The sequence below is a fragment of the Lepisosteus platostomus genome, chromosome 25, assembly GCF_059453375.1.
Source record: "Lepisosteus platostomus isolate fLepPlt1 chromosome 25, fLepPlt1.hap1, whole genome shotgun sequence".
NCBI lineage: Eukaryota > Metazoa > Chordata > Actinopteri > Semionotiformes > Lepisosteidae > Lepisosteus > Lepisosteus platostomus.
Window position 1 is genome coordinate 14,784,021 of NC_142635.1, and position 27,228 is coordinate 14,811,248.

At 44.6% G+C, this 27,228-nt stretch overlaps 1 protein-coding gene and 1 long non-coding RNA gene across 8 annotated transcripts in view; one reads left to right on the forward strand and one right to left on the reverse strand.

Moving 5' to 3' along the window:
• The first annotated feature begins 60 nt into the window (after nucleotides 1–60).
• Nucleotides 61–27,228, forward strand: part of LOC148641195 (protein Aster-B-like) — a 188,290-nt gene continuing 161,122 nt past the window's right edge. For 2 of the 7 annotated variants that reach the window (XM_088619616.1, XM_088619619.1), the window contains exon 1: nucleotides 21,323–21,560. Coding sequence is in view for 1 of the 7 variants with exons in the window: in XM_088619621.1 (XP_088475747.1) it covers nucleotides 290–447 (158 nt within the window). In the remaining 6 variants the exon portion in view is untranslated. Of the gene's footprint in view, nucleotides 448–21,317; nucleotides 21,561–27,228 lie in introns of those variants that run through there. The other 5 variants (XM_088619621.1, XM_088619612.1, XM_088619614.1 and 2 more) reach the window with 5 other exon arrangements.
• LOC148641196 (uncharacterized) lies at nucleotides 8,828–13,616 on the reverse strand. The gene is made up of 3 exons (XR_015930257.1): nucleotides 13,240–13,616; nucleotides 12,721–12,922; nucleotides 8,828–10,641 (listed from the first exon to the last, which is right to left on the reverse strand). It is a non-coding gene; the product is annotated as an uncharacterized LOC148641196 (long non-coding RNA).

Here is a 27,228-nt window from a genome sequence, read left to right on the forward strand (position 1 = left end):
CCCGCCCTTGGTAAGCAGGTGCACGCGACCGGCGCCTCGCTCCGCGAACCCGGCATCCTCCTCCTCCCTCAGCAGGGAGCCGCCAGCCTCTTCCTCACGGCGAGCCGTGGTGTCCTGGGGGGGGAGAACGGGAAGAGAAGGTCAGAAGACGGACAACAGTTCCTCAACAGACACGTTCTCTTCTCCTTCCTCTTTTTTTTTTTTTTTGGTTTTTCATCCCCAAAGTTTGCTTTTCCGTCGTGTACCCCAGCCCCTCTCCGTATGCCCGAGTGGGGGTACGCACGACAGAATGGCTTTTGCGAACCCGGGGCACATCATCCCGCAGCTGAAGCTGGAGGACTCGGCGGAGGACAGCTTGTTCAAGAGCATCTCCCTGCGGTCTTTACAGCAGATCCAGCAGCAGAGGTTCAAGCCCACCTCGCCGGCCGGCGTCCGGAAGCCCCACAGGTACGAGGGGGAGCGCCGGTGGAGGGAGGGGGGTCTCTGTGACACTGGAGTGCCAGAAAAAAAAGGTTTTAGCCGGTGCAAGACGTTCCCAGAGAAACGCGGGTTAAAGACTGAATTGAAGTGTACACATCGGGGACGCGGCAGGACGGGACGCGCTGCACCGCAAATCGCACGCAAATGCGGTTGCGTCGTCCGAGGTGGAAATGTGCGCTCTTAACGGCAGAGGATCAAAAAACCCCCGTGCTCTGGTGGACCCTGAGAATTAGAGGGCTTAATGACGGCCACGGAGGCGGCTCTGTGCTGACTCCAGCTTGTTCGGGCGCCTGTGCCCACGCGTGTGCGGGGAACGGGACAGCACACGGCTGCACGCGCTAAGAGTGGGGTCGGGGCGCCCAGCGCCTGTCAGGCACACTGTCAAACTTACACATTGTTGCGCCCTGATGGCGGCTTCAAGCGCGTTTCACTAGCCCGCGGATTCAGATCGCATTTCAGCTTGCCTGTTCAGAGATACTGTAGCTCCCACCTGGGGAATACCCGAGTTAACCGTGGAATTCCGAATGAGCCGCACCTCCCTGTGATATGGACCCTCGATTAGCTCTCTGTGCGGTTTTGATTGCCCTTAGAAAGACAAAGACATAGCCACAGCAACTTTAAGACCATAAATAAAAGGAACGATTTGGAATTTTCTTGATTTTTTTTCCCCCCACCACAGAATACTTGTCGATTTGGAGTTGCTGGTGTGTATTGTATGGTCAGATCAAAGCAGGCTGAGCACAAACGTTCAAAGTGAAAAAGATCGTTTTAGAAATACAAAGACCGGGCTTGGATGGACTTGGATGAGCACACAGTCCGTGGGAGATAGTTATTATGCGTTGGTACCATCAGCTGCGTGCACACAGATAAGTACCCTATACTCGCTCCACAAGGTGTTGCAATCCTGTTCTGTTCATGGATCTTTCCCAACACAATGCCAGGTGTACAGATGTAACAGTGTGGTACAACAGACGTCATAACAGTGATTCTTCACAATTATGTACAGTAGCACTTTTCATACCTCGCTTAATGATAATGATAATGTTTCTTTATGAGCCCTATACAATTTCTTGCATTAGGAATTTGTCTTTTCACAGACCCCAGCTTGCTCTCCATGAGACACACAGACAGGGAGAGAAGCTGGGGGTCAGAGCGCAGGGTCTGCCATTGTACGGCGCCCCTGGAGCAGCTGGGGCGAAGGGCCTTGCTCAGGGGCCCAGCGGAGCAGGATTCCTCTGCCGGCCGTGGTCTCAGGCGCAGATCCTTATAAGAAGAGACCCAGTTCAGCCCCCACCTGGGTGACACGGAGCAGCCCTCCTGCACCAGTGGGAGTGGGAGTGGGAGGTCACCCCACCATTTGAATAGGGGGGAATTCAGGTTGTGCAAACCCAAAGCCCAGAGTGGAGTTTAACCAGGCAGCCCGAGTCATCACCCCTACTCTTGCAAACAGAACCATGGGATCTTCAATCAGTAGCAAATAATTAGTTAGGGAATTCCATTTAATGCTTGAGAGGATTTTACGATTTGCCATTAATTGAATCTAAACCGAATAGAAGGGTCCTCTAAGAGTCCTGGGTCTGGATTCCCAGTGTGACTGTGCAGTCCAAGGGAAGGCTTAAGACTTTTTTTCTATGAATACCAAGGAAACATTGAAAGAACTAAATTTCCCTGTTCTTTCCCGAATATGTGTCACATGTAGAAGTTGTTGTCATAAAATGACTATTTAGAGACTAGGAAAGTGTGATCAGGGGAACTTTATTGACTGATCTTAAGGTACAGTATATCCGATCTTCGTGCTAGGATTAAGGTCTGTTTGGTACAACAAATAAAACCAGCAATAATTTGGATTAAAGTTAGTGCCATTGTGAATTTTCACCTCTGTTTAAACTGATCTCATGCTTTTGTTTTATATATCTAATATTTTTAACTGCAAAGCAAATTTCTACAGCAGTTGCCTGAGGTTTTTGTATATTAAAAAAACATTATTGGAAGACAGTGATTATCAGCTACAGCAACTGTATTTGAAATACACATGAATGTCAGGAATGCTCCAGAATGTATTATAAGCTTTCATATCTGCAATATTGTGGTTTGAATTTAGTGCAAAAGAATAATTTTTGTACTGATGTTTTTACTCTGTAAGCTTCATCCGAGATGTCCGTACTGTACATTATGAATACAATTAAGTTTCTATTTCCAGAACAGTTTGTTATTCCAAAAAAATTCCATTAGAAGCTTGACGAATAATCGGTGATAGATCAGACTGTTGCATCAAAGTAGCATGTAAACAAAACAACATGCAAATCATAGTTTTTCTGTGTTTTCATAATTATTTCGGGCAGTGGAGATCAGTGCTTCCTAATTGTGCTGTGGACTGAGGGGCTGAGTCGGATCAATAAATGGATTGTGTTCAGCTTATTTTGGGCTCACGGTGAACCCTCTGTCGCCACAATCGCGTCCTCCATTGATTTGGGTCTGGGTGTTCATGAGTTTGGACGACAGGGTCACAAGAACATGTTACAGTATGCTCCCCGTCCACCACAGGAGGACTCCTTGCCAAACGGCACATGTGTTCTCTTTGAGCAGCTCGAAGAGGAGGTGGCATGTCTTCCTGAAGGTCTTGAGATAATTGCCGCCTCGTCCCTTTCCCAGCAGGTCAGTCTTCATTTGAGGCTTGTCCCAGCATGAGTTTTCGGTTGGATTCAGGTTTAGGAATTGTCTGGGTCTACTGCCTATTCTGTCTGTTGTCAGACTAACCACAAATGGACTTCCTTTTCGCAAATACATTTATTTGCTTGTTGCTGGGATATCCTGATATTCTGGCCAGGAAGTGTGTTTGACGGGGTCGAGAATAAGACAGTTTTAAGAACGCAGCTTGATCTGGAGGTTGCACATGTCAGGTTTCGAGAAGGAGATCTGCTGCTTTACTTTCCCAGCCAAGCCTTTTCGATTCCTGAATCTCAAAAGTGTAGAGAGCTTTAAAATGTCATGCAGTGCACGATGGGATTGGAGCTGTGGGAAACGAGTGGCCTGATCTCGCCAGTGTGTTCTGGACCATCGTGAACAGTTCTGTGAATAAGGGCTCTGTGAAGAACACTTTGTCCTCAGCTGGTTGATTTTAAGGATTAGAGCTGAATCTTCCATTCTGGGAAGCCTGTGTGTTGCCTGAGTGACACCAGACAGATGTCCTTAATAGCTGTAATGGGAGGTATCAGATAGAGGTATTTGATTCTAAACTGTATGTAATCTGAAGTAAGCTCTCGTTAATTTGTGGTGAGGGGGGTCACCCATCAGTTTTTGTCAGAACATTTCCGCATTGCGATGCATCTCGTGACCATTAGCCTTGTGATTTAAACCCAAGAGTGGTGCTGTAGTATTAAACCGCATAGTCGTATATCTGTCATGCTTAATGGTTCCCGAAACATAAGGAGTGATGTTTTGTTTCTTTTAAATGACATTTTAATCCTCTTTACGAAAGTAAGGAGGTGAAAACAGACGTAAGGTCATTCTCTGTTCCTCCCGCTAACTGATCTTATAGAGAGGAGCGCAGTGCCTGTCAGGGGTTGTGTGTCACACTGAGGCAGCTCCTGTGTCCCTTTGAAATCTGGCCGGCAGATTTCCTCCTAAAGCACAGCCCGACTAATGCACACCCAGTGCTCTCTGTGCTGACTGAACCAGCTGACGGAGCTGGTGGATAATGGGTTTACGTGCAGCATCACTGAAGGCTCTGCATGGCTACTGTACGATACTCTACACACGCTCAGTACTGTCCAGTCCCGGTCCTGCAGGGCCGGTCCGTCTGCGGGACACCCCTAATCTGAAAAAGGAAAGGTACTGCAGGGGTTAGCTGATGGAGCTGGGGGATAATGGGTTTACTGAAGGCTCTGCATGGCTATGATACTCTACACACACTCAGTACTGTCCAGTACTGGCTGAACTGGGACCAACTGAGCAATTTCTCCCAGAATTTCAGGTGTTGGTGGGGTTTTCTCTAGGATCTTTGCTATGGTAGAGAGAGAAGTTTTTTTAGTTCATATTACTATGGAAGAATAGTTAAATACTATATATGCCCTGTCCTGTCCAGGTTGTGCCCAGAATGACCCTGTTGTTTTTCTGGACTCCGGCCCCCTGTGACCCTGGACTGGATAAAGCAGTTCGAAAATGGACGGGTGGAATATACTATATAAAGATCATTTGCTGTGGCATCTGTCGGAAGCAAATTGAAACAGTGTATTGAGGCTCAGGCAATGGCGCTGCATGGCGCAGTACGGTATATTTTAAACCAGCTCTACGACTCTGTAGCTCGTGTGAGACGGGCAGGGGAGCAGAAGCGTACAGCTTCTCCCGCCACTGCGTTGAGCGACTGCAGTCTTACCGTACTCGTGCAGTGACAGGTAAGATTCGGCCTGGGCAGATGCTGCGTCTTGTCTCATCTTTTCTGGTGTGAGAGAAAGTGTGCCAGTCGTCCCCCGGCGAGGCTCTGTAATTTTTAGCCTTGAATATCTGGAGCTTCCCAGGTGGGACGCGCTCGGCACCAGTCCTGGGAGCCTCGGGCCGTGCGGCTGATCCCGACCAGTCGGTGGAGGCGCGAGCGCAGGGGAGACCCCTGCATTCCTCCGACCGGCACCGGGATCGGTTTCATCCGGAAACCGGGGGACCATTTCCATCGCGTCTGGCCTCCGTCTGCTGGCGGTGCAGAAGAATTTGTTCCTGCACCAGCAACCCTGAAAGTTCAGGAAAGAAAGAAGAATAATCCAGATTTCCAGAACTATAGGAATGTGCTCAAAACAGAAACGCTCTGTTCAAGGGTTATAAACCTGTAAGACCGCCAGCGTTACTCCAGCTGTAGTGTTTTGAAAGTTTATGGCCCACAGTTAGTTTTGTCAGATCCTCATACTGTACATCCCCGTTGCTTCTAAAATAAAGAGTATCAGCATTAGAGTTTAGGAGGAGGTCTTAAAAGGTCCTTCTTTTGTTGATTTGGCTCTAGAGGAGAAGCAGAAATGCCTGAGGCCAGCTCACTATGACATAAATAACGCGTGTAGATACCCATTTCAATATTTCAACAGGCCCTCTGGCTCCTCTCCAGTTGCATTGTGCTTTATATCCCATTTCTGCAGCCTTGTGTTAAATGACAGTGGGCAGGGAGGGGGGGGTTAATACATCCTGCTGACACCACACCTCTCTATCCCCATATTCTTCTTCCAAGCTCTAATTGAGAGTGTTCCTTGGCTTGCCTGCACTGCGATCTGCAAACGGGCCAAATTGCCTCCTTGCTCCCATGTTCAAGTGCGTCATGACAGGCTTTTCAAAATGGGAATGAATAAAAACCGCTCTGCAGGGGTGCAAGGTCCCCTTATTTCAGCGTAAATACCAAAGTGAAAGCAGGGTGATTTCGGACTCTTTTATTTAGAGATGAAAATCAAAGATTCCTGCCGGAACTCTCTGACTGATGCCTACGGGAGAGCAATGAAAAGAAAAATCAGATTAAGACGTCTTCCATGATACTGTATAATTATGCAAATAGAGGATAGTTTTACACCGCGATTTCCTGCTATGAAATTTCACACTATTCAGACTCACAACAGTGAAGAATACCTGCTTGGTACCTGAAGCCACATTAGGTATATTAAACTATAAACAGTACAGTATATATAATATGACATATACAGTATATGTATATTAAAATATTTAAATATTACAGTTCAAATCGTCATTGTGCTGAATCACTACCATGACTCACTCAAGTAACACCATGTACTGTAGGTATATATTGCTGTTAGTGCGTTATAAACAAGAGCACATATGGCAGCAGAGCTCAGCTCAGTGATGACACCCGTGGGACCAGAGGAAACAGAGAGAGAGAATTAATTAGGCTGAGCTGTGATAGATGATGCCATGGACTTAATTTACTTAGAAAATTGCACTGCTTGCTGGAAACATAGTTTATAAGAGTTTTGGTCTTATGCTTTCAGGCTGGTTTGGATCGGTACCTTTTTTGCAATGCAGTACCCATTATGTATTACAGTAGCTACATCAGGCTCAATAAAGGGCTACGACTTCAAGTTTCATCACCTGAAAATGACATGTACTGTATGTTTTAGTGTAGAATGTCCCATCACAGTGTTAAAAATGCTTTGCTGTCTGTAACGTTTGATTTTAAAGAATAGTTTTCAATTTTAAATGATACTTTTCAGATTTTATGTATAGAAATAATGGGGCAATCATATTTTGCTTGGTAATGTTTGTAGTCATCCCAAGGAAACACGGCAGAAAAAAACTAAATTTCCCAAGAGGCAGTAGGACAAATGATACCCAGGATTGTGAAGCACACCTGTTGTGTAATGCTGTCTGAGTAGAAAAGTGTGTGGCAAATGGAGCTTTTGGTCTTTTGTTGAGATGTTGTGTTAGAGGGGTGTTTATTACAGAAAAACATGATGTTTGAAAGCATGACTAGCAGTGAAACACTGAAGGCTCTTGTGAAGGGTGTCAGCTGTGCTTGAAATGTGTACATTTAAAATATTTAATGTAATCTGGGAAAATGATGTAGTAGAGGATGACGTAATTCAGATTCACTTTCCTTGCCTGTTGCTCCCAGATGTACAATGTACAGTGCTTGGGTGCCCTCTTGTGACAGTAGATCATACAGTATTCTCTGCAGAAATCCTCAATTAGAGCCTAGTAGAGGCTTATAAAGCGAGCAGGAACATTGATCCAAGCGCGATCAATTCCAGCACATTTTGCAAAATCAAACAGTAATGACGTAGAGCTCCTGGGAGTATTCGTTTTCTTTTCTCTTTGATTAAAACATGTGTTTGATCTTAAACTCCAATGTTAAATGCCATAATTGATTATTTCATTTTTTGACCAGATGTACTGTAAAAATTGCAGTCGAAAAGAAGAACTAATTTAGAACCCCTATTACAATTCTTTTAGGATGCTGGCGTGGTGAGGTCCTGCTCTCGTGTAATTAGGTTTGCAGAGCTTCTAGACTAGGGATGTGCTCTGCACTAATCAAGACTTGTTGAAGTGCAGAACAAGTACAGTACCTATTCTAAAATATCCGCAGAATTATCCAGCGCATGGTATGTTTTTCTTATTTATTTCTATTAGTAGGTGTTTGGTGTCCCAATGCTTTTTAATGGGAAAACCTTATTTAATGCATCAGAGATGTAAAGAAACCTTCCTTCATCATTTGGTCAGAGCCTTGAGAGCCTCCAAACCCGATAGTACAGTTTGTACTGTATGTTAAAAGCAGAGCAGTACTGTAAGTGTGTGCTGCAGTGTGTGGGGAGGGGGGAGGAGAGGGGCTGTGCACTATTTGTTCTGCTCTCCGCTGAATTGGAATCGTGACTGTAATCGTGTGCAGGCAGCTCTTTCAGTGGTGGGTTGCTTCTGTTATTTGGACTCAGTGCCTTTCCACATGGGGGCAGGCTTGTTTCAGTAATTCAGATTGTCTCCCGGATTTCTTTTTCTGCAAACACTGTGTTTCGTTCAAGTTCTCCTGTGTGCATGAGCACAGATCTCTCTGGTTTGCTGAAGAGATGAAGATGCCTAATTAACACAGGTCCCATTTCCTGCCCCCGTGCTCTTAAGCGCATATAGTACAGGGATAAAAAACAGTGCTATATATGAAACTTAAAGTTTCTCTTATCTAGTCCTATATCATAAATAATTCAGGGTGTCACAGTGGTTAATATTGCTGTCTTGCAACACTGGGGCCCTGGGTTCAATTCTGGACCAGGTGTGCTATCTGTGCAGAGTTTATATGTTCTCTCTGTGTTCGTGTGGGTTTCCTCCAGGTGCTCCAGTTTCCTCCCACAGTCCAAAGACAGGCTGGCAGGTTAATAGTCTTCTGGGAAGATTGGCCCTGGCGTGTGGGTGTGTGTTTGTGCCCTGTGATGAACTGCTGTCCCATCCGGGGTTTCCCCTGCGTAGTACCCATTGCTTGCCCAGGATAGACTCCAGCTCCCCAGCAACCCTGTGTGAGATCAAGCAGTTAGAAAATGAATGGATAAATAATTCATCTCCATTCATAAAATTAATGAATGAAAGAACTCTAGTGAACAAAGCCTAAGGAATAACCTGCCAGGGCCCATTGTCCCTCCTGCTTTTGATAAATGATGTTCATGCTGTTTCACTCTGCCGTTTCTCTGTTTTGCAGTCGGGTTTTTCTAAATGCTGGAAATGTATCCAGCTTGGACTGGTTTGCCTGAACTTCCCGTTAGGAAGCCCTCTGATGGCATATGATTGCAAGGCTGATAGCTGATTAGGCAAAAGCCGTGGAGGAACAACACCAGGGGGCAGTCTTGAGCTGCATTAAAAGATGTCCTCCCAAACATTGCATTTTAAGTCCAGCTTTGATTTTATTAATTGTATTAATCTGTGATGATCCTTTCAAACATGTTTGTGAGATAATTATATCATATTACTATTCTTAAATTATGGTATAACTAATTAATAAAATGTATGTCTCTTAAATATAATGAAATGTAATGTTTTAATATTATCTGTCTGTCTATATACAGTAAAAGCATGTGCGTCAATGTTTTTTTTAATCGTATTAAGATTCTCAGACCAGCCCATAACCCAAAGGTAGTTGTCATCTGTAGCACAATCTGGTCTGCTGCTCAAACAGACAAAAGCAAAGTGACTTAGCCCCAGCTGGGGGTCAGTGAAGTAGGTGCTTTTTTGTTTGAGCACAGGCAGTGTTCATCAGGAGTGTGAGGAATCTCAGAGCACAGCTCTTGGTAAGTAGGTCCTGACTCAGAAAATCCTCTTTGGCTAAAGACCACGTCGTCCATGCAGAGCCAAGACAAATCCCAGCACTGGTTTGCATTTCCGTTTAGCTACTATTGCTGCTGGTTCGGAGTTTGGAAACAGTGATGAATGATTTATTCCTCGATGAGGCCTTGTATGAAGCTGTAAGTCATTACTATAAGCAGTGACTGCAGGTGAAATACTTCCAGACATGAGACAGATTTGTCTTTTTTTTTTAATGACCGGGACACATCTTGTAGGTTAGTTGCAAAGAGACGCCGCTACAGCAGAAAGCAGCTCCCTCCAAGTTGTTGTCATGATGCGATTTTACAAGACGAAAGATTTCCATTGCTGCACAGCTTTTGGGTACAAGTTAACAACCAACATTAACGAGGGGAACAATCTGTAGACACACTGACCATGAATTTGGTGCCGTTCAGATCAAACAGGCCGCCTGTGTGTATTCCTGTTACAGCTCTGGTTCCAGTTACTGGTTTCCTTTTAAAACAGTGATGTTGACAGTATCCTCAGAGAAGGAGCCAGCCCTTGGAGCTACTCTTCAGAGAAAGCTTTCCACGTACGCTGTCATTTGCCGCTGGCTTTGTAAGAGTGCCCGGTGGGCAGAGGTGTGACTGTGAGCAGAGGCGTGGCCCGTCGTGCTGGTGAACAGAGGCGTGGCCCGTCGTGTCGTGCCGGTGAGCAGAGGCGTGGCCCGTCGTGCTGGTGAACAGAGGCGTGGCCCGTCGTGTCGTGCCGGTGAGCAGGGGCGTGGCCCGTCGTGCTGGTGAACAGAGGCGTGGCCCGTCGTGCTGGTGAACAGAGGCGTGGCCCGTCGTGCTGGTGAACAGAGGCGTGGCCCGTCGTGCTGGTGAACAGAGGCGTGGCCCGTCGTGCCGGTGAACAGAGGCGTGGCCTGTCGTGTCGTGCCGGTGAGCAGAGGCGTGGCCCGTCGTGCTGGTGAACAGAGGCGTGGCCCGTCGTGCCGGTGAACAGAGGCATGGCCCGTCGTGTCGTGCCGGTGAGCAGAGGCGTGGCCCGTCGTGCTGGTGAACAGAGGCGTGGCCCGTCGTGCTGGTGAACAGAGGCATGGCCCGTCGTGCTGGTGAACAGAGGCGTGGCCCGTCGTGCTGGTGAACAGAGGCGTGGCCCGTCGTGCTGGTGAACAGAGGCGTGTCCCGTCGTGCTGGTGAACAGAGGCGTGACCCGTCGTGTCGTGCCGGTGAGCAGAGGCGTGTCGTGTCGTGCTGGTGAACAGAGGCGTGACCCATCGTGTCGTGCCGGTGAGCAGAGGCGTGGCCCATCGTGCCGGTCAGGTGGGGAAGGTTACTTTCAAGAGCAGGCAGGGCCGGTGAGCTGTGCACGAGCAGGCATGTGCAGCATGTGTCACGCGTCCTCGGGCTTCTGAAACAGAGGGAAAGGGGCCTGTGGGTGGCGGCTGTGGGAGATCGTATTCAGCATAAGAACTGAGCTCGAAATTGATTGCTATTATGTAGATTTACAGGAGCTGAAAACAGTAGGAATGAGTCAAACACAATGTATTGTGTATTACTACTTATTAGTAATGAAGTTGTTTTTTGTTTTGATGGAAAACACTGCCTACTCCTTTTGGATGTTTTTCTAGGGAATAACCATCTTTATTTCTGCCTGAAAGTTTATGGTGACAGTATTTTAACTGGTTTCTAAGGCTTTATCTCAGATTTATCTTGGTTGTTTTTCGGGGTTGCAACCCTTAAAGCATCCTAAAAGAGCTTTCTTAACAGAGATAGCAGTGGGCTAGATTTCTGCATCTTTTGGCAAGCAGCATTCCCACGCATTTACAGCTTTCAAAACGCATCATATCAATGGAACGAAACAGAAAAAAATCCTTATCTTGCCCAAATTATTTTAAATGATCTTTCTTTGATAATTCAGTTCAGTCTCTCTTGAGCCTGCAGATATACAGTATATTTAACAGTCTCGCGTCAGAAAAGTAACAAAGATCTACAGTGAAGCTCAACAGTTCCAAAAATCGGTGCAGGTTCCTATTAAAAAGCATTACAAATGATCCTTATATTAATATCCCAATAGTTTTTAGGTTGTTTTATCTGAGACATCTATCTATGTTACATTGAACCAACAGCAAGGAGAGCTTATCATATCATTTGGTATTCTTACAATAATCCTAACAATAGACTGCATCAGCTCTCTTATCGAATTCACGAAACATGTTTAAAATGCACCACAGACCATCGATCCTGTTCTACGGCTGTTTGGCTTGAGAGCATCTGGCTTGAAATCGCGCCTTAACGAAGTCACAGCCATCACGCAGAAAGCCCCCTCGGCTTCAGTCTTGTCTTAGGTTCCCTAGAGCTGGAGTTTCTTAAAATAGGCAGAGCGTGGAGCAGCGCAGCGCAGGAGAGCGCGGGGGCGGGGAGATGTGTGGGGGTGTGTGACGTCAGGGTCACACTAATAAGACCGGGCTTGATGTCCGGAGACAGAGCACTGCTGCGCCAGCTGACTGATTGAGAGCCGCCTGGCAGCCGCTCGGAGATGTGTGTGGAAAACGTCTACGCCCTCTCAGCCCTTCCAGGAACTCATTCATTCGTGTACAGCGGTTACGCTGGCTGCCATCTGTCATTTGCCTGCTTTCTAATGAAAAGAAACAACAAATCTCATTGCAGAGCTCTGTGGAATTTGGCCTCCTCTGTTTTTTTTTCCTGAAAGGATATGCAATTAAGATGATGATAATAATAATAATAATAATAATAATAATAATAATTGCTTACACTTATATAGCGCTTTTCTGGACACTCCACTCAAAGCGCTTTACAGGTAATGGGGACTCCCCTCCACCACCAGCAGTGTGCAGCCCCACCTGGATGATGCGACGGCAGCCATAGTGCGCCAGAACGCTCACCACACATCAGCTATCAGTGGGGAGGAGAGCAGAGTAATGTAGCCAATTCATAGAGGGGGAGTATTAGGAGGCCATGATTGGTAAGGGCCAATTGGAAATTTGGCCAGGACACCGGGGTTACACCCCTACTCTTTTCGAGAAGCGCCCTGGGATTTTTAATGACCACAGAGAGTCAGGACCTCGGTTTTACGTCTCATCCGAAGGACGGATGATCCAGTAAAAGTGAGAAGAGATCTTAAATCAGCATGCAGCAGAACTCTGTGTCCAGCGACAACATTTTCTGTGAGATTGAGAGAAGGCGTGAAAAACATTGCTTGTATATGTGCTGTGTGGATAAAATACTACAGGAAATCAAAATTCAGACAGGCGCAATGCTGTAAACTCTTACAACTGTAAAAAGGTTTCATAGGCACGGTATTGAGATTACATTGGTTTATCTTTTCCATTTCACTTTCAGCGGGTGATTGGAGCAAATTAGTCTAAATATCTTTTGTTTCCTGACATTTTTTAATGAATAAAACAAAATTGCCCCAAATATAACCAAAAGGTGATTCACAGTTAATAAGCAGGTCGGAGAAACGGACCCTTTTTGCTCTCTTACTGCTCATCTCTCTTGCGGATTGCAATTGCTCGATTTTAGACAGCAAGGAGTGATTTCATTTCGTTCCACGGCCTTTATACAGTAGCTGTTTTCAACAGGCAACTTCTGCACTGTCTGTGGCACTCCGGGCTCTCAGCAGGTGTGTCATCTATGCAGAGCTGAGCAGGCAAAAGTCAGATGAGTTCCTGAGGGAGCAGGGTGTTTCAATTTTCATATACTGTTTCACGAAAAGCGGCCAAGGGCAGCAGGGAGCTGGGACCATGAGCTAGAAAGCTTGAAAATCCCCGAATTGAAGGGCAATGCCATCATACAGTATATGTAACAGTTTGCGTGTGGAAGTCATCGCCATGATATAAATAAAAAGAATAACGATTGTTATATAGAAGCTACTGTATATAGAAGGATCAAATGTCAAAACTGCAGGAATAACGGAATAAAAGACTGAAATGTTCAACACCAGAATGAAATTCATGAAGTAATTTGTCTTTTGGCTAGGCTTTACCAGGCTTCTCATTTTCTTTAAAATGTCATCATTCCCGGCATTGAAGATGAATTGGCCTCCTCAGCTGTGCGGGCTCGGTTCCTGCGGTGGACACACCGGATGCGGGCTGGTTTTGTTTCGACTGCCCTCTGTCACCGGAGAGACGCCCGAGCAGCAGCAGCAGCAGCAGCAGGAGGCTCGGGGCCAGAGTGACAGACGGGCAGTGTCACAACAGTGGAAAAGCAGAAAGCGCGATCAAGCAGCCGGACAGGCAGGCGGGCGGGTGTTTGATACTAACAACAGCAGCGAGCCCGACGAGGCTGTGCGCGGGGAGGCGGCCGGGAAAGGCGGACGGGCACGGCCACGAGCCGACTGCAGCTCTGCAAGATCCAGCTGCGCGCGACACCACAGCCGCGGGCCGCGTCTGCTGCGTCACATCCGCCTGCCCCCGGGAACGCCCACCCCGAGGAGGCCGCCAATTAAACAATCCATCTCGTTATTTTCTTAAACATATGCGGGTTTTTCTTAGGTGTTTCTAACGTCAATAATGAGAATTACACTTACTGTACAGTAGAAAAGAAAACCTAAAAAACCCCAGATCCTGGTTAGAAGTCTTACAATCAAGCAGGTAAGAAAATAACAAGACCAAGTGTGTAAATGGAAATTTTGAGTGAGCAAAAACAACAATAATAATTATCCTTACACTTATGCAGCACTTTACTGGACGCAACACTCAAACTGCTTTTCAGGTAATGGGGACTCCTACACTACCAATGTAATCGGTCGACCAATTTCACCACCAGCCCACCTGGATGATGCGACAGCAGCCAAAGTTCACCAGTACTCTCACCACACACCAGCTACTGTATCAGTGGGGAGGAGAACAGAGTGATGAGGCCAGTTCAGAGACGTTTGGTCAGGACACCGGGGTAACACCCTTACTTTTTTTTGAGAAATGCCCTGGGATTTTTAACGACCTCGGAGAGTCAGGACCTCGGTTTCCCAGCTTTCCCAGAAGTCTCCCATCCAGCTCCTGGCCAGGCTCACACCTGCTGAGCTTCAGTGGGCTGCCAGTTGTGCGTTGTGGGGTGATATACATGTAGCTGCTATGAAGACACTGTCTTTTGTGCTTTGCCTGTACTGTGCTGTCTGTGGCCAGTCCTGCAGGAGGTCTTTTGTGCTCTCCGGGTTCACTTGTTCTTGTAATAGTACAATGTGATTACTGTTTATCTGGGCTTAGGCTTAGTAGCACTGTTCCAAATAGTTAAGCCATTTAAAAAATCCATATCCTGCATTTATATCCTGTGCATTTCATGAGTAGTGTTGGAATAGCCATTTTTTCATGGAAAGAAGCGATGGGGAACTTTAGAAGAAATGTACTGATGATTTATCTTTGAATTTTAATACGTTTTTGTTAAAAATACTGGAGGAGTCTTCCATGGAGATGGGGTATAGAGTTTAGCATTTGGAATTCCAATTAGAATTGTGTTTTGTGGATGTACATTTCAGAGAATTCCAAAAATAACAAGAATACAGCTGTCTCTGGCAGGGTAAAATAGTAAAAAATTATTTTTCAGACAGCTGCTTCTTGATTATCTATCGAGGTAGCCTTGGTAATAGTCTCCTACTCTCCTGCTCTTGACAGCCTGAGACTACAGTTACTCTGATGAGTTTTGTTGTCACGAACTAGATTCGGTTTCCTCATGCATTTATCACATTCCCAGAAAGCCCCTCAGCTCATCCAGTCAGTGGACCCACTGTGGAGCCAAAGGAGCAAAGTGTTAAAAAAACATTGTTACAGGTGAAATATCCATCACTGCCCATAGATTCAGACACACACACGAAGGACAATGCCTTTGCATGTCAGGATCACAAAACAGAGCTAGTGAACCAGCTGGCTTGCTGAGAAGTGGCCATTAGTTTGAGTACAGTGTGAAATGAAAGACTAATGTGTAATGAACTCTGAGTGCGGAGGTGCTTGAAGGAATGACAAGAGATCCCATTACCTGTAGTCCTGCAGCTCAGTGTGAAATCAGAAGAACCGCATGCACTCGCCAGTACACAGCCGTAAAAACATGTGATCTTTTCCCGTCATTTACACTGACAAAGCTGAAGGAATACAGTCCAGCATACAGCTCATTAGATGGGCGAGTGACTTACCTGTCACCTTTTAATGCATATCAAATTCACTCTTCCCTCATGTCATCACTTTCCCCAAAGCAAGAACATCGGCTTTCATTTTTGAAAGATGTTGTGAATAACTTGTATTATCACCTTCATTCCAAAGCATTCCAACCGGGCAGCGTTCAGAAATGCTGATGTTCACACGCGCACACATACTGTACATCACACAGGGTGAAGAGACAGCGTAAATACAATGTAAAATAGGACACAAGGAACAACATTCAGTTTTCTGGGGAGACAAATGGGGATAACAGAGCAACATTACTTAAAGACTGTGTGGGTATTCCCACGTATAAAAGGGGAAATTTCACAGAAAACTGAAGTAAAGCAATTTAGTGCACTAAACAAGTTTTTATCAAGTGGTTAAGAGATGGAACTAGAAAGGAGAAGCTAATCAAGCAGAAGGCTTCAGACAATGTCTGAAAGGATGGAAAACTGCAGTGTGAAGTTATCTAAAGGCTGTAGTTTGGTTTTGTTTTTGATTGTAAATCCCTTCTTATTAGTTTATTTCATAGCTTCTGCCACACCTCTTCCAAATTGTGATCTGAACGCTTTAAAAGTTTAATAATGTGAGCTGAGGTTATAAAAATAAAAACAAATGCTATTTTCCTAGTGCAACTAAAAATAGCAATTAAAAAAGTAGCATGGATCTGCTCATGTTTGCAGTTATCAATCATAAAATAAATTAGATTTTATTAGTAAATACATTGTGGGCGTACTGTAAGCGAACAATCAATTTTATCGGCGGCGATCACATCATATAATATCCAAAGGAGTTTTTTCTGAGTTGGGCACACAATACCACTCTGCTGACAGCAGCACCGATGTTATGTAGAGGACATGCAGTGGAGTTTCGAAAAGAAGAGATGTCTTTTCCATTAATAGACCCGTAAAACCCAGGAAAGGTGCCCTGGTTAGTGTGGAATATACCCAAAGTTCAAGATAAAACTGCAGGGTGTTTTAAAAACAGTTAAAATCCCCATTGCACAGAGACAGAGTGACATTTTATTTGCCTGTATCCAGCAGTTCAGAACTTCTCAAAAGAAATCTGCCAGTAATTGCATGTTATGCCTCTGAATAACCATGTGGCACCCTGCAGGCCAGATAAAGATGATCAGACAAGGGTGCACATTAGCAGCAGCATTTTCCCAAGCCGTTGCGAGGCAAAGCAAATTACAGGTTGGAGAACAAGATTTTAATAACGAAACGGAGGTTTGCACCCTGGGAGGGCTGACAATAACACTGAACCACCGTTATTGCTTGAAGGACCTTTAGATGCTCTGCCATCAGGAAGTCGAGATGAGTGATTAGGGAATCAGGCAGGGAGAGGTGGGAGAATAGACAGACCTGGTCCGGCAGTATGTTCTCTAAGAACAAGCTGAGACTAACTACACAGCTAGCTGTTCCACAGTAGCATTGGTCGTGTGTTATTAGCTTTTTTTATTTTGTCCCTTATTAATTTCCATGGAGTTGTCACGAGGTGATTTTCAAAAGAACAAATCAGTAGGCAGCAGACAGATCTGGGTTGTGGACTGGAAAAAACATGATTTATGCGCTTTTTCTGAATGGAGAATGATGGGACAGATTTTAAAATAGCCTGAATATCATTCAGTTGCTGAACGATCGTACAATACATTTCACAATCCACATTTTTCAAATCACATTTTTTACGAAAAAAACGGGCCACCAGTCACAAACCCCATTTACAAAATACAATCACAGCATCGGCATTTTAAAGCTTCAGACTTTAAAAGGTGGGAAGATCTACTCATTTATATCAGAGAAGCACAGATACTCTAGTTTTACTGTCTGTGCTGCAGGTGCCTGTGTTCAGCCTGTAACTACAAAGATGCAGATACATTTGTATACAAAAACACACACACATGTATACTGACGTGGGCTGAAGCATCTCCATCAATAGTGAGGAAAGTAGCTCTTGGAGGATTTCGTTTGAAGACTGGTATCTTTTGTCTTAATAACCAGAAGAGCGTCTGTGGCACTGTTTCACTGCAGGATTCCTCTCAATCCTTTCATTGCCCTTTTCCCACCCACACAATATGTCCCAGATAGCTCCCCCCGGGGTTCGCTGTCCAGCAGCTCGGGAGAAGCCCGGAGTTGCCCCGACGGCTCGGCTGTAGGAACACGCGTGTGGGTTTCAGGGCTTCTCGCCTGTGTGCTTGGCTTGGCCAGGGTGTCTCGGCGAGACTCGGATCAGCGCCGGGGCTCTCAGCTGCCATCCTGCGTGACCTCTTCCAGTGGCCATGCACTGGCACTGCACAGGAGACATGCAGTACGCGTCGGATCCTCCACGGGATACGTTCGGAAAGATCCAGCCCCGTTTATTTCTTTTCCATTGTGCGAATGGGATTTTAAATTTCTTTCGACATACATTCCGGATTTCGCACTCCTGTGCTGTTGTTTTGTTGTTGTTGTTTGTGCTTGCTGTGGTCAGTACTCCGTAGTACTTTCCTTGTACAGAAATGAAACTACAGGCCCCCATGGTTTACCCTGTGCTGTACTGCTGTTTCTCACGTGAAGCTTTTTGTGTGTGGATTGTCCACTCTATGAATTTAGTATGAAGTGTGTGTTTTTCCCCATAGAGAAAAGCAAGGAGTGTAATGATTACTGAGTGGATGATAGAATAGGTTCAGTTTAGTTCTGGGTTTTGCTTACAAATGGATGTTAACTACCATACTTGTTTAGACTGAAAGAAATGCACAGTCCTTAATTGTATAATAACCCAGCTGAACCAAATCAACCGGGCCTCAGCAGTGAGACCCAGCTCATTCACTTCTGTCCTGCTGTGCTTTCAGGTTAATACCATTAATTAATTTACACCCTGGAATTCTTAACGAGGGAGTGTCCTCTATTGCTAAATTTGTACATAAGGTTTCTATAGCAACCAAGCTGGAATTTGCTGCTCTCAGCAGATACAAAAGTATGAACGCTGTTTTAATCAGATTTTTCCTTCTTAAGACTAATCTGCTCTTTTTAATAATACACTGCACCCCTGGGTGTTTTACCCAGAGACATGTCATTGAACGCCCAGTGTAAGTGGAAATGCAACAGAACGATAATGATGGCAGTGTTTCGTTATTGCAGATGTGTGTGTGGAGGTGGGGAGGCTGAGCCTGCTTTTTTTCCTGTGTGTGTTCAGGCGTGCAGATATGATGAATGTGTTTGAGTAGATTCTCTAGATTTGTGGTGTTCCCTTCAAAAAGAAAGCACTGGCAAAAATAAAAGAACTTCTCTGTTTTCCAACATACAGTAATTATTCATCTGCAAATGAACACTTCAACAATCTCAGAGTAACCAAAAGTAAAGACACCAGTTTTTAATTGGCATATTTTGATTTGTCATAGTAATATATACTGTATATAGATCTATATTTCCTTTGTATTTTGTTTTAACTGAGCATCTTAGAAGGTGCACTTGACAGGTCCTTTGTGAACTGACCAGCATGAGACTGTATTGGATTGTCAAGTGCTGTTGGATTTTCCTCCAATTAAGTACTGTAAAACAAATAACTTATTTTTTTCTTCTCCATGTACAGTTGTTATTTAACAGATGTTAAAAGGCCTTTTATACTGTAGCTGATGACTCAAACCGCTCGCCTCATTAAAGGTATATGTTACAAGTACAGAGATCAGGTACTGTAGTTAGTAACAGTAAATAATTAGACCCCCCATGTAACTGAGAGCTCGGGCTGGAAGAAAGCCCAGAAGCACATGCCCACCAGCACCTGGGCCTGACACCCCTGGTGGAATACAGCAGTCCCGCCCTGTGCGTGGTCAGGCTCGCTCCCCTGCAGTGCCAGCAGCGTGCCTGTAGCAGCTCCTGACTTCTTTAAGAGTGGCAGCCTCACTGCGGGGCGGGAGGGGGAGTGACCCGACTAACCAGCTGGCTGTGTCGCCTGCTGCTGTTCATGAGAGCCGCTCTCAGGTCAGAGGTCAGAGGTCGTCACATTGGTGCCAATAGTGGACAATCACTTACAGAGGAGCGAGCTGGAAAGGAAGTGAAGGAACTGTTTGGGGACAGTTTTCCCTATGGGCAAACTGTAGGCATTCGTCTCATCTCATTAATTTACTTTGGAGCATGCAATTAATTAATAATTAATGGTAACGAATACGAACTGAGCTGTACAAGAGGAGATACACACATAGAAGAAATTCCCCTCACACAGCCAATTGCAGCATCTTCCATGAGAATTGCTTAATCATCCTTTTTTATAGATGGAATGATTAAACTGTCGCTGAACATAATTATTCAGTATATGTTTCTAAAATTGGCAGGCTCGAATTACACTGCTGATTTTCACATTTCAGAGGAATTCTGCAGGAGGATAACAGCAGGAGATTAGTCTGTGGTATCTAGGAAACTGCAACTTGATTAAAAATCGTAGGCGATGGCTTCAAAGCGATGTATCAGAGACTTCTCAAAGTGGCCCACTCTGCAAAACAGTTAACCGAGACAAAGTGCGATTCTGGCTGAAACAAGCCACTGGGAGTGCTGGAGTGCCTTCCCCACAGTGGTGAGCTTCTGGGCGAAATGAAATAATGAGCAGAACACTGCAGATGAGGAGTGCACACCTGGCGCGCAGTCTCTGCTGTACGTCTACGCAGGTCTGAAACTGCAAGAGCATAAATCACATTCTCCTCATTCAGAATGACAAAAACCGTCATGGTAAAGAAAGATCTAGCATGAGGGAAGGGTCGTTGAAGCTGGTTGATTAACCAGTACACACCAAATCAATTAAAGGCTTCCCTTCTCGACCTGTGTTTGAAGGCGTCTAAATGACCTAGGAGTGTATAAAATAAAGACATGCATTGAACAAAAAGTGCCTCCAATCGGTCAATAACAGCAAGCTGTATAGAGTAAGGCACTGGTGCAGACAACTGTAAAAATCCCATCTGAGTATCAGTCTTCATGTCTAATACTTCCTTTGCGAATAAAAGCATCTTTAACCACTTCCCTTCCTCCAGCTGCGTTTTGTTGACAATAATAGACAGGGCTTCTTTGAGAAGGATTTTAAAGTGATTTTCACAGTCATTGTAGACTACTGTACATCTCACACCCAGTCCAAGACTGGACTTGTACTGAAGCAGAGAATTGTCTTCTGCCCACTTCAACATTAGATCTTTAAAATGTGACCTCTGGTCTTCATGGAAAAGAAACAAAGAGAAAAAGCTTTAGATATTTTTTTTTGTACTACAATCATATTAAAGACCTCCTATGATTTAATACATTAAAGCAGATTGTATTCTGGGTAACATTGCATGGTTAAGACCCCTTCTTTGCCTATTTGATGTTGAAATGTAGCAAGTGAGAATGCCCGTAGTCATTAAAATTGTCTATTTTGACAGAAGAAGGACAAATGTTTTCAGCTTGTCTCTGCATGTTGGTTAGTCTCATGCTATGTATGTTCTGCAACCATTTTTTAACCAAGATCTTGCCTTTTACAATCTAATGCTTAAACCCCCTTCTTACTCCGGTTGTTAGATGTATTGTATTGTCGATGTCTTACTGTAATTCTGTACATAACCTTCCAGCTTTTAAACAAACGCTGTACCACCCCATCTCTCTGCCTGCCAATTTGCTATGTTATTAATGCAGTTAAACTACTGACCTAGTTTGAATGTGCGATTTCAATGTGAGATCTGCGGGGGGTGGTGTGCGAGCTGCCCAGTGCACTGCAAACGGCACACACTCCGTGTGCTGAAGCCATATCGCTCCTCTGCACTGCACTGGGGGGGGTTAACAGCACAACGATGGTGGAAGGAGGCAGGCGATAGTCTTGATGTGTGTAAGAGAGAGAGAGACTGGGAGCAGGGGAGAGAGCATGCGAGAGAGATTAGAGTAGTCGCGCTGGCAGAGTATAGAAGTAAGACGTGCTTCTAAAGAAACAAAGGAGCATTCCTTTAACCTCTGCTCTGGATTTCAGCTGGTGTCTGCTTAAGAATTCTGTTTCACCTTTGAGTGGTCATACAGTTGGATAAAAGGACACATTATTTTTTAGCAGCTAACTCTCCAATTGTTATATAGCATTCATCCCAAGTGAATGTTGGAAGACATACTCAGTCATTTTTTTTTTTACCTAACTCCAGTCTTAATCGCTGAAGTGTTTGGCTGGGATTACACTTTTTTGCTTCATATCAAAGGTAAAGCTTGCTCTTTTATTTCCTTTGAGTCCTGTTGTTATCAGGAACAGAAATGTGTAGAATAATGCATGAATGCACTGGTATCTGTGCATGCCTGTATCTGTGTGTATGTGTGCAAGTGTTTGAATGCAGCACAAATAGTTAAACTAGAATTGATAGATAACACACTTCCATGTAAAGTATATAATACTTAACCATTAACCATTCTTAGTACTTTTTACATCAGAAGCAATCATACATATAGGACAGTATCTACAATCAGATATGCAGGAAAGCTCAGCTACAGCTTTTAGACAGCTCATTGTAATATATTCCTTTTCAGCTATACCACAAAGCACACCTGACATATTGACACCTCATCATTGACCTGAAATTCTTAAAGGAAAGTTGAGCCAACCACTCTACTTCACTAAAAGGCTGTCAACAGGAGAGCAAAATGCATAGCTTGTGTGTCCTAATGCAGTTCAAGCTTAGTTTCCTTAATTCGTGAGAACAACTGAAATAAGATGGTGTACCAGAATAATATTCTGCACTTTGCACTGTCTTTTAACAGTGCTGTTAGAGGACTCATGTTACAATGAGAGCATTGTAGCTCTGTTGCCAGACGACACAGCAGACCGGCGCTAAAGCACGGCGGAGTCTTTCTCTAGCAGGCAATGAGGCGTATAAAACTATTCCTGGGGTAACAAATCCATGTCACAAGTCGGCTTTTTGACCCCTAAGAAAAGCCAAAAGGTTACAGGAGAGAGTAGGCAGTTAGTAGTTAATAGCTCTGAGTCCAGACTCCCACAACTCTTTGTGTACGGAGGTGCCTCCGGTTCCGGGTCTTAAAAAGCAATTCCGATGAGTTCCCACTTGCGTCCTCGGGGTTGTATTTTACTGTTCATTCTGAGAGAATATGCAGGGGGGGCTAAGTGCTTTCACTGAAGCTTGGTTCAGGTCCCCTCCTAGACGTCTTTGTTCAAGAATGAAAAAAAGATTTGCTTCTTTCCGCATGATCTCAGTCACCATCACAGCATGAATGCACGGTCGCCTCTTGGAACACATCCTCACATTTCCCCCACCTTTCCTACTTCAGAAGCACTTTGTCAGAAGGGGAGATTGGCCTCAGATGGTATTTGTCACCAGCTCAGTGCGGAGAGGGAATCCTGGGCAGGCTACAGATGACAGGCAAATTTAGGAAAGAGACAATCTAACGGAGTATAAATTGCTGTCAGAGCAGATGTCACTTTCCTTGCATGCCCTTGGTCAAAGTTCAGCAACACTCTCTTCTGTTCAGTTGCTTTTACTTATTTCCTCTGCCTTTTTACCGGCTCAAGTGATAAATCACTTCATTTCTCTTGAGAGTCATGACTCCAATCAGCCCTGAGAGGCAAACTTTAAAATTTCTTTCAACTCCTGACCTGTCTTTCGACAACGCAGACTTATGGTTTAGATTTGCCCAGCTGTAAAAGACATTCTTTGAACTAAAATATGGTTTATAAATAAAGAATGAAGATTAATGTAACATGAGCTACTGTATAAATGAGTTTATTAAAATAGCTTAAGGAAAGCTTATTTGGTCATTCTGATTGCACTTCGGACTGAAATATGTTATTTCTTGTAGAAATATTGAATTTGTTTTTTATTTTTCAAGGAATATCGAAGTGTCTTTTATAGAGTGAATCAAGTTCTTTTCAGAAAAGTAAGAAACATCATGAATCCTATTAGCCTTGCAGTTTTGTTAAGCAGTTAAGTGCTTTCTAAATTTAATAGGGTCTTTCTGTGAATGCAGATGGAAACTTGTATCTGTAATTGCTCCACTTTATTCATTGCCTACCTGGCGGTTCCTCTGTGCCTGTGTCTGTCAGTCCAGTGCACTTGCCACGTCAGGTGTGAAGAGCGCACATCTGTGTAAACAGAAAGAAATTACAATAGTAATATTAAAATATTGTATATTTGTGTCGTAAATTAAAATGCTGTGTAAGCGGCCTGTGTTTTGTGATTTAAGGTTTCTAAATTGCCGGGCAGGGCAGCTGCAATCGGTTTGCTTCAGCAGGTTTCAGAGATGTGTGTTGCAGCTGGTGTGAAGGACATGCGTCGTGTTGTGGCGTGGTTACTGGTGGAGTTTCGGACTTGATAGGAAGTGGCCGCGCGGCCGATCGATTCCGATGACGATCGATTCTACAGGGGATTTAATTGGAGGCTCAATTCATTGAACCGTTTCAAAATCGAACAACAGCCAGAAGATGCGAGTGGAAACCAGTCGCGTGGCCGTTCTGACACTTTGATCAATCCGGTTCAAAGACAAACAGGCGATACCGTACGTAAACCTTGGCAACTTACAGAAACCAAACAGCAGCCGGTATAGCTTGTGCTTTCAATTCAGTTTGTTTTCCCCAGGATCATGTTCAATATATCGCTCATCAGTGGAAATACCTTTTGTTCCCCTGCTCTTTGCAGAATGAGCAGAACCGGGGGGCGCAAATGAAGCCTAGGCAGGAGCGTGTTGAATGCTGGGGACAGGAAGCGCTTTCTTAAACAAAGGGTTCTGGGAGCCTGGAACATGCTCCAGCTACGATGTTGATGCCGATACCCTGGATTATTTAAAAAGCAACTGGTTGAGATCCTAGCAAGTTTCTCTAGTAACCAAGAGAGCTACCGTAGATGGGCCGAATGGTCTGCTCTCGTTCGGAATCGTTCCTGTTCTTAAAATAAAAATGTCCAGGAGCCTGTCGTGATGATGCCGCGAAGCAGTTGCTGCAGTGTACCCGAGAGTGGAAGCGGTTCTTGCGTGAGTTTTTGCGTGAGACGCTGTGTGAGACGCAGTGGAGTTTCAGGAATGGTCAGAGAGCGGGACACGTCGCTCGAGGTCCAGTATGCTGTGGCCTGTGGCTCTGGCCCTTCAGCCTGCATTCTTAACCAACCCCCTGCTGGCACGCGTTCAGTGTTGCCTTGGATACCAAGCAAGCTGCACCCCCCACCCCCTTCTGTCACCCCCATCCTGCCCCTGAAAGTTGCTCATTAGTTCTGTGTTTGTGCATTTTTTCCCGCTGTGAGCATTCTGGCCGGGTGACGGCCTCCTTAAATACCGCTATGTCTCTGATCGAGGTTTCGAATGCCGCGGTTCTATCACTGATCGCCCGCAAGGGCTTTTCCTGTTTGGGAACTTCTCGGACTCTGACAATGTTTCACATTTTGGTCGCTTTTGGAGTTGAATCTCTGTGTAGCCCAAAACAAAATTAAGGATACCACAAGGCCATAACCATGACCACACGGTACATTACAAACCAATCCCAGAGGTTGGTGCAAACTCCCCAGGTTTCCTTCACATTCTTTAGGAGTCCCCCGCTCCTTGGGAAAGTGGCCAAGAGGCAGCCCTATATGTGACACAGATGCTGATAAGAGTTGCCATTGCTGTCAGCCTTTATCGCTGGCATTTATCCGCTCAAATCCTGTCTCTAACAAGCTTTCGGCAAAAGACTGCAAACCAGAATTTTTTTTTTAATAAAAGGCAACAGACAGATTGGCATCTTGCTGACTGAACTGCCTCCAATCAATTGGCTTATTTACTTTCCCCATAACTGCTTAACACACATCTCTCAGTTGGACACATTATGACGTTTGATTGAATTCTTTAGTTAAGAGAGAGAAGATACAGACACAAATCCTCATTCTTTCCCTTTATGTGTAGAGTCTTGTTTTCCTTCTGACAGCACAGGATTCATGTTTGAGTTCACCCCTAATGGATTAAGTCTGGTTTAGTGCGCTTTTGTTATGCTTCTGAGTACCACCCTTTGAGTCGCTAAGCAATTGATTTCTTAATTTATCTCAAAGAGCAATCTGGGGAGAAAACAAGTCGAATCAATAAAACATTTTTGACTGTATTGGTTGTGGATGACAGTAGTGTCACCCTAATCCGTCCAATTGTAGACGAATAAATGATGCAATATTATTGATATTGTTACAAATAAGGGGTTACAAAAAGAGAATGACAGAAATGGACCGAGAAGGGTAATCCATAATAAAATAAATAATCACAACCCCCAAATTGTAAAGATATGTCAAGCATATTCCCAAGAGGTCAGTATAGTTAGGGACGCTTGAGTTCTTTGTTCTCTGGCAAAGCTTTGGCCAAAAAGAGTAATAAATCAAGCATGTGAGGTTAAACAAATATTTATTAACAATAACCATAACACACAGCACAAAATACAACATACTGTACAAGTTATTCTATTTACAAGCAAAGTCTCTTAGAGGCCTACCGTACTGTATGTCCTGACCAACCAGAAAAACCCTAGACTGCTGCCAACTATTCATCGTGCAATATAACACCTACACAGGCCAACATGAGAGAGAAAACAGAATGCGACCTACTGTACAGTTAAATCTCTCACTTTATAAATCTGGATACTACAAACTGAATTGGAAACCTATCTCCCCCATTTTGAAAATGCATGCATTTACCAAGAGTGACCGTTTTTAATCTAGTTCTTTCTCTTTGTATCTGTCTTTTTAACCTGGTTTCTTGGACTGTTGATGGCTCTTAACTGTTTATTCAGAACGTAATCAACCAAGGTAAAGCAGGTGATTCCTTTGATTCATGTGTCTCAGACCCCCTATCACTCGGCAAACACCTTTCATGCTTTCTGAAGCTCAAGAGAACTGCAAAGGCTGACAGTTGCTAGATGTTGTGTCACGGAAGCGTTCTTTCCAGACCCTATGCAGACGACACAATCCGGAGATGAGTGAGGAAAACACGGGGGAAAAGCATGCAGGAGTCGGGAATGAAAACAGGGGGCGTGTCCATAATGCGCAGGTGTTCTGGGGCAAACAATCCAAATCAGAGTCCAATGGGAAATCCAAGAGGAAGGCAAAAAGTCCAAAGCCGGGCGGTCCATCCGAGACGAGGACAAACAGGATTAAAAACCGGAGCGGGATCCGGTGGAGGGTCGGGGGGGGAAAAGGGGGAACAGGACCAGATGCTCAGATCTCGGACTCGCTTGGTGTGGAAACCAATGCAGAGCCCGGAAGAGAGTGGGCGTCTGGCTTTTAAGGTGGGCTGGAAGGAGGCTGGAACAGAGCCGGAGCGCCCTTAAGGGGGAGGGACTACAATCATGACATGTTGACCATTGTTTCGAAATTCTTAAACTAACTCAGTGGCCCCTTTTAACAGCCGTAACAATATCATTAAAAACATGGATATCAGCCTAACCTACGATATACCAGGTTGTTTTATGAAGTTTTTTTTTCTTAACAGCTTAAAGATGTACTGTTCATTTCAATTGAAACGCAACAGGATGCAGACTGATATCATTACTGAGTATCATAACACCTCTCCCTAACCAGCACACTCACTGATACCGTCTGCGGTTGCTGAACCACAACTACAATACAACACAGATAATACTATTGAATTGCAATTACAGCACAAACCATTATAAATCTGTAGGATTGCAGTACACTCTTGTGTAGATAAGTGGAGAAAACTTTAGAAAATGGCGAGTAATCACTTTCGTAGAGTGTATTCATCTGTTACACAGGTCATTTCTGAAAAGATATTAATACCGGGTTCAGATTTAATGAAATAGGAGTTGGTTAGTAACTGGTGAAAAACACTTCCTCTACTTTCTCAAAAACTAAAAACAAAAAATGTGCTCAGATCTTAAAACTCATGCAAATGACCACA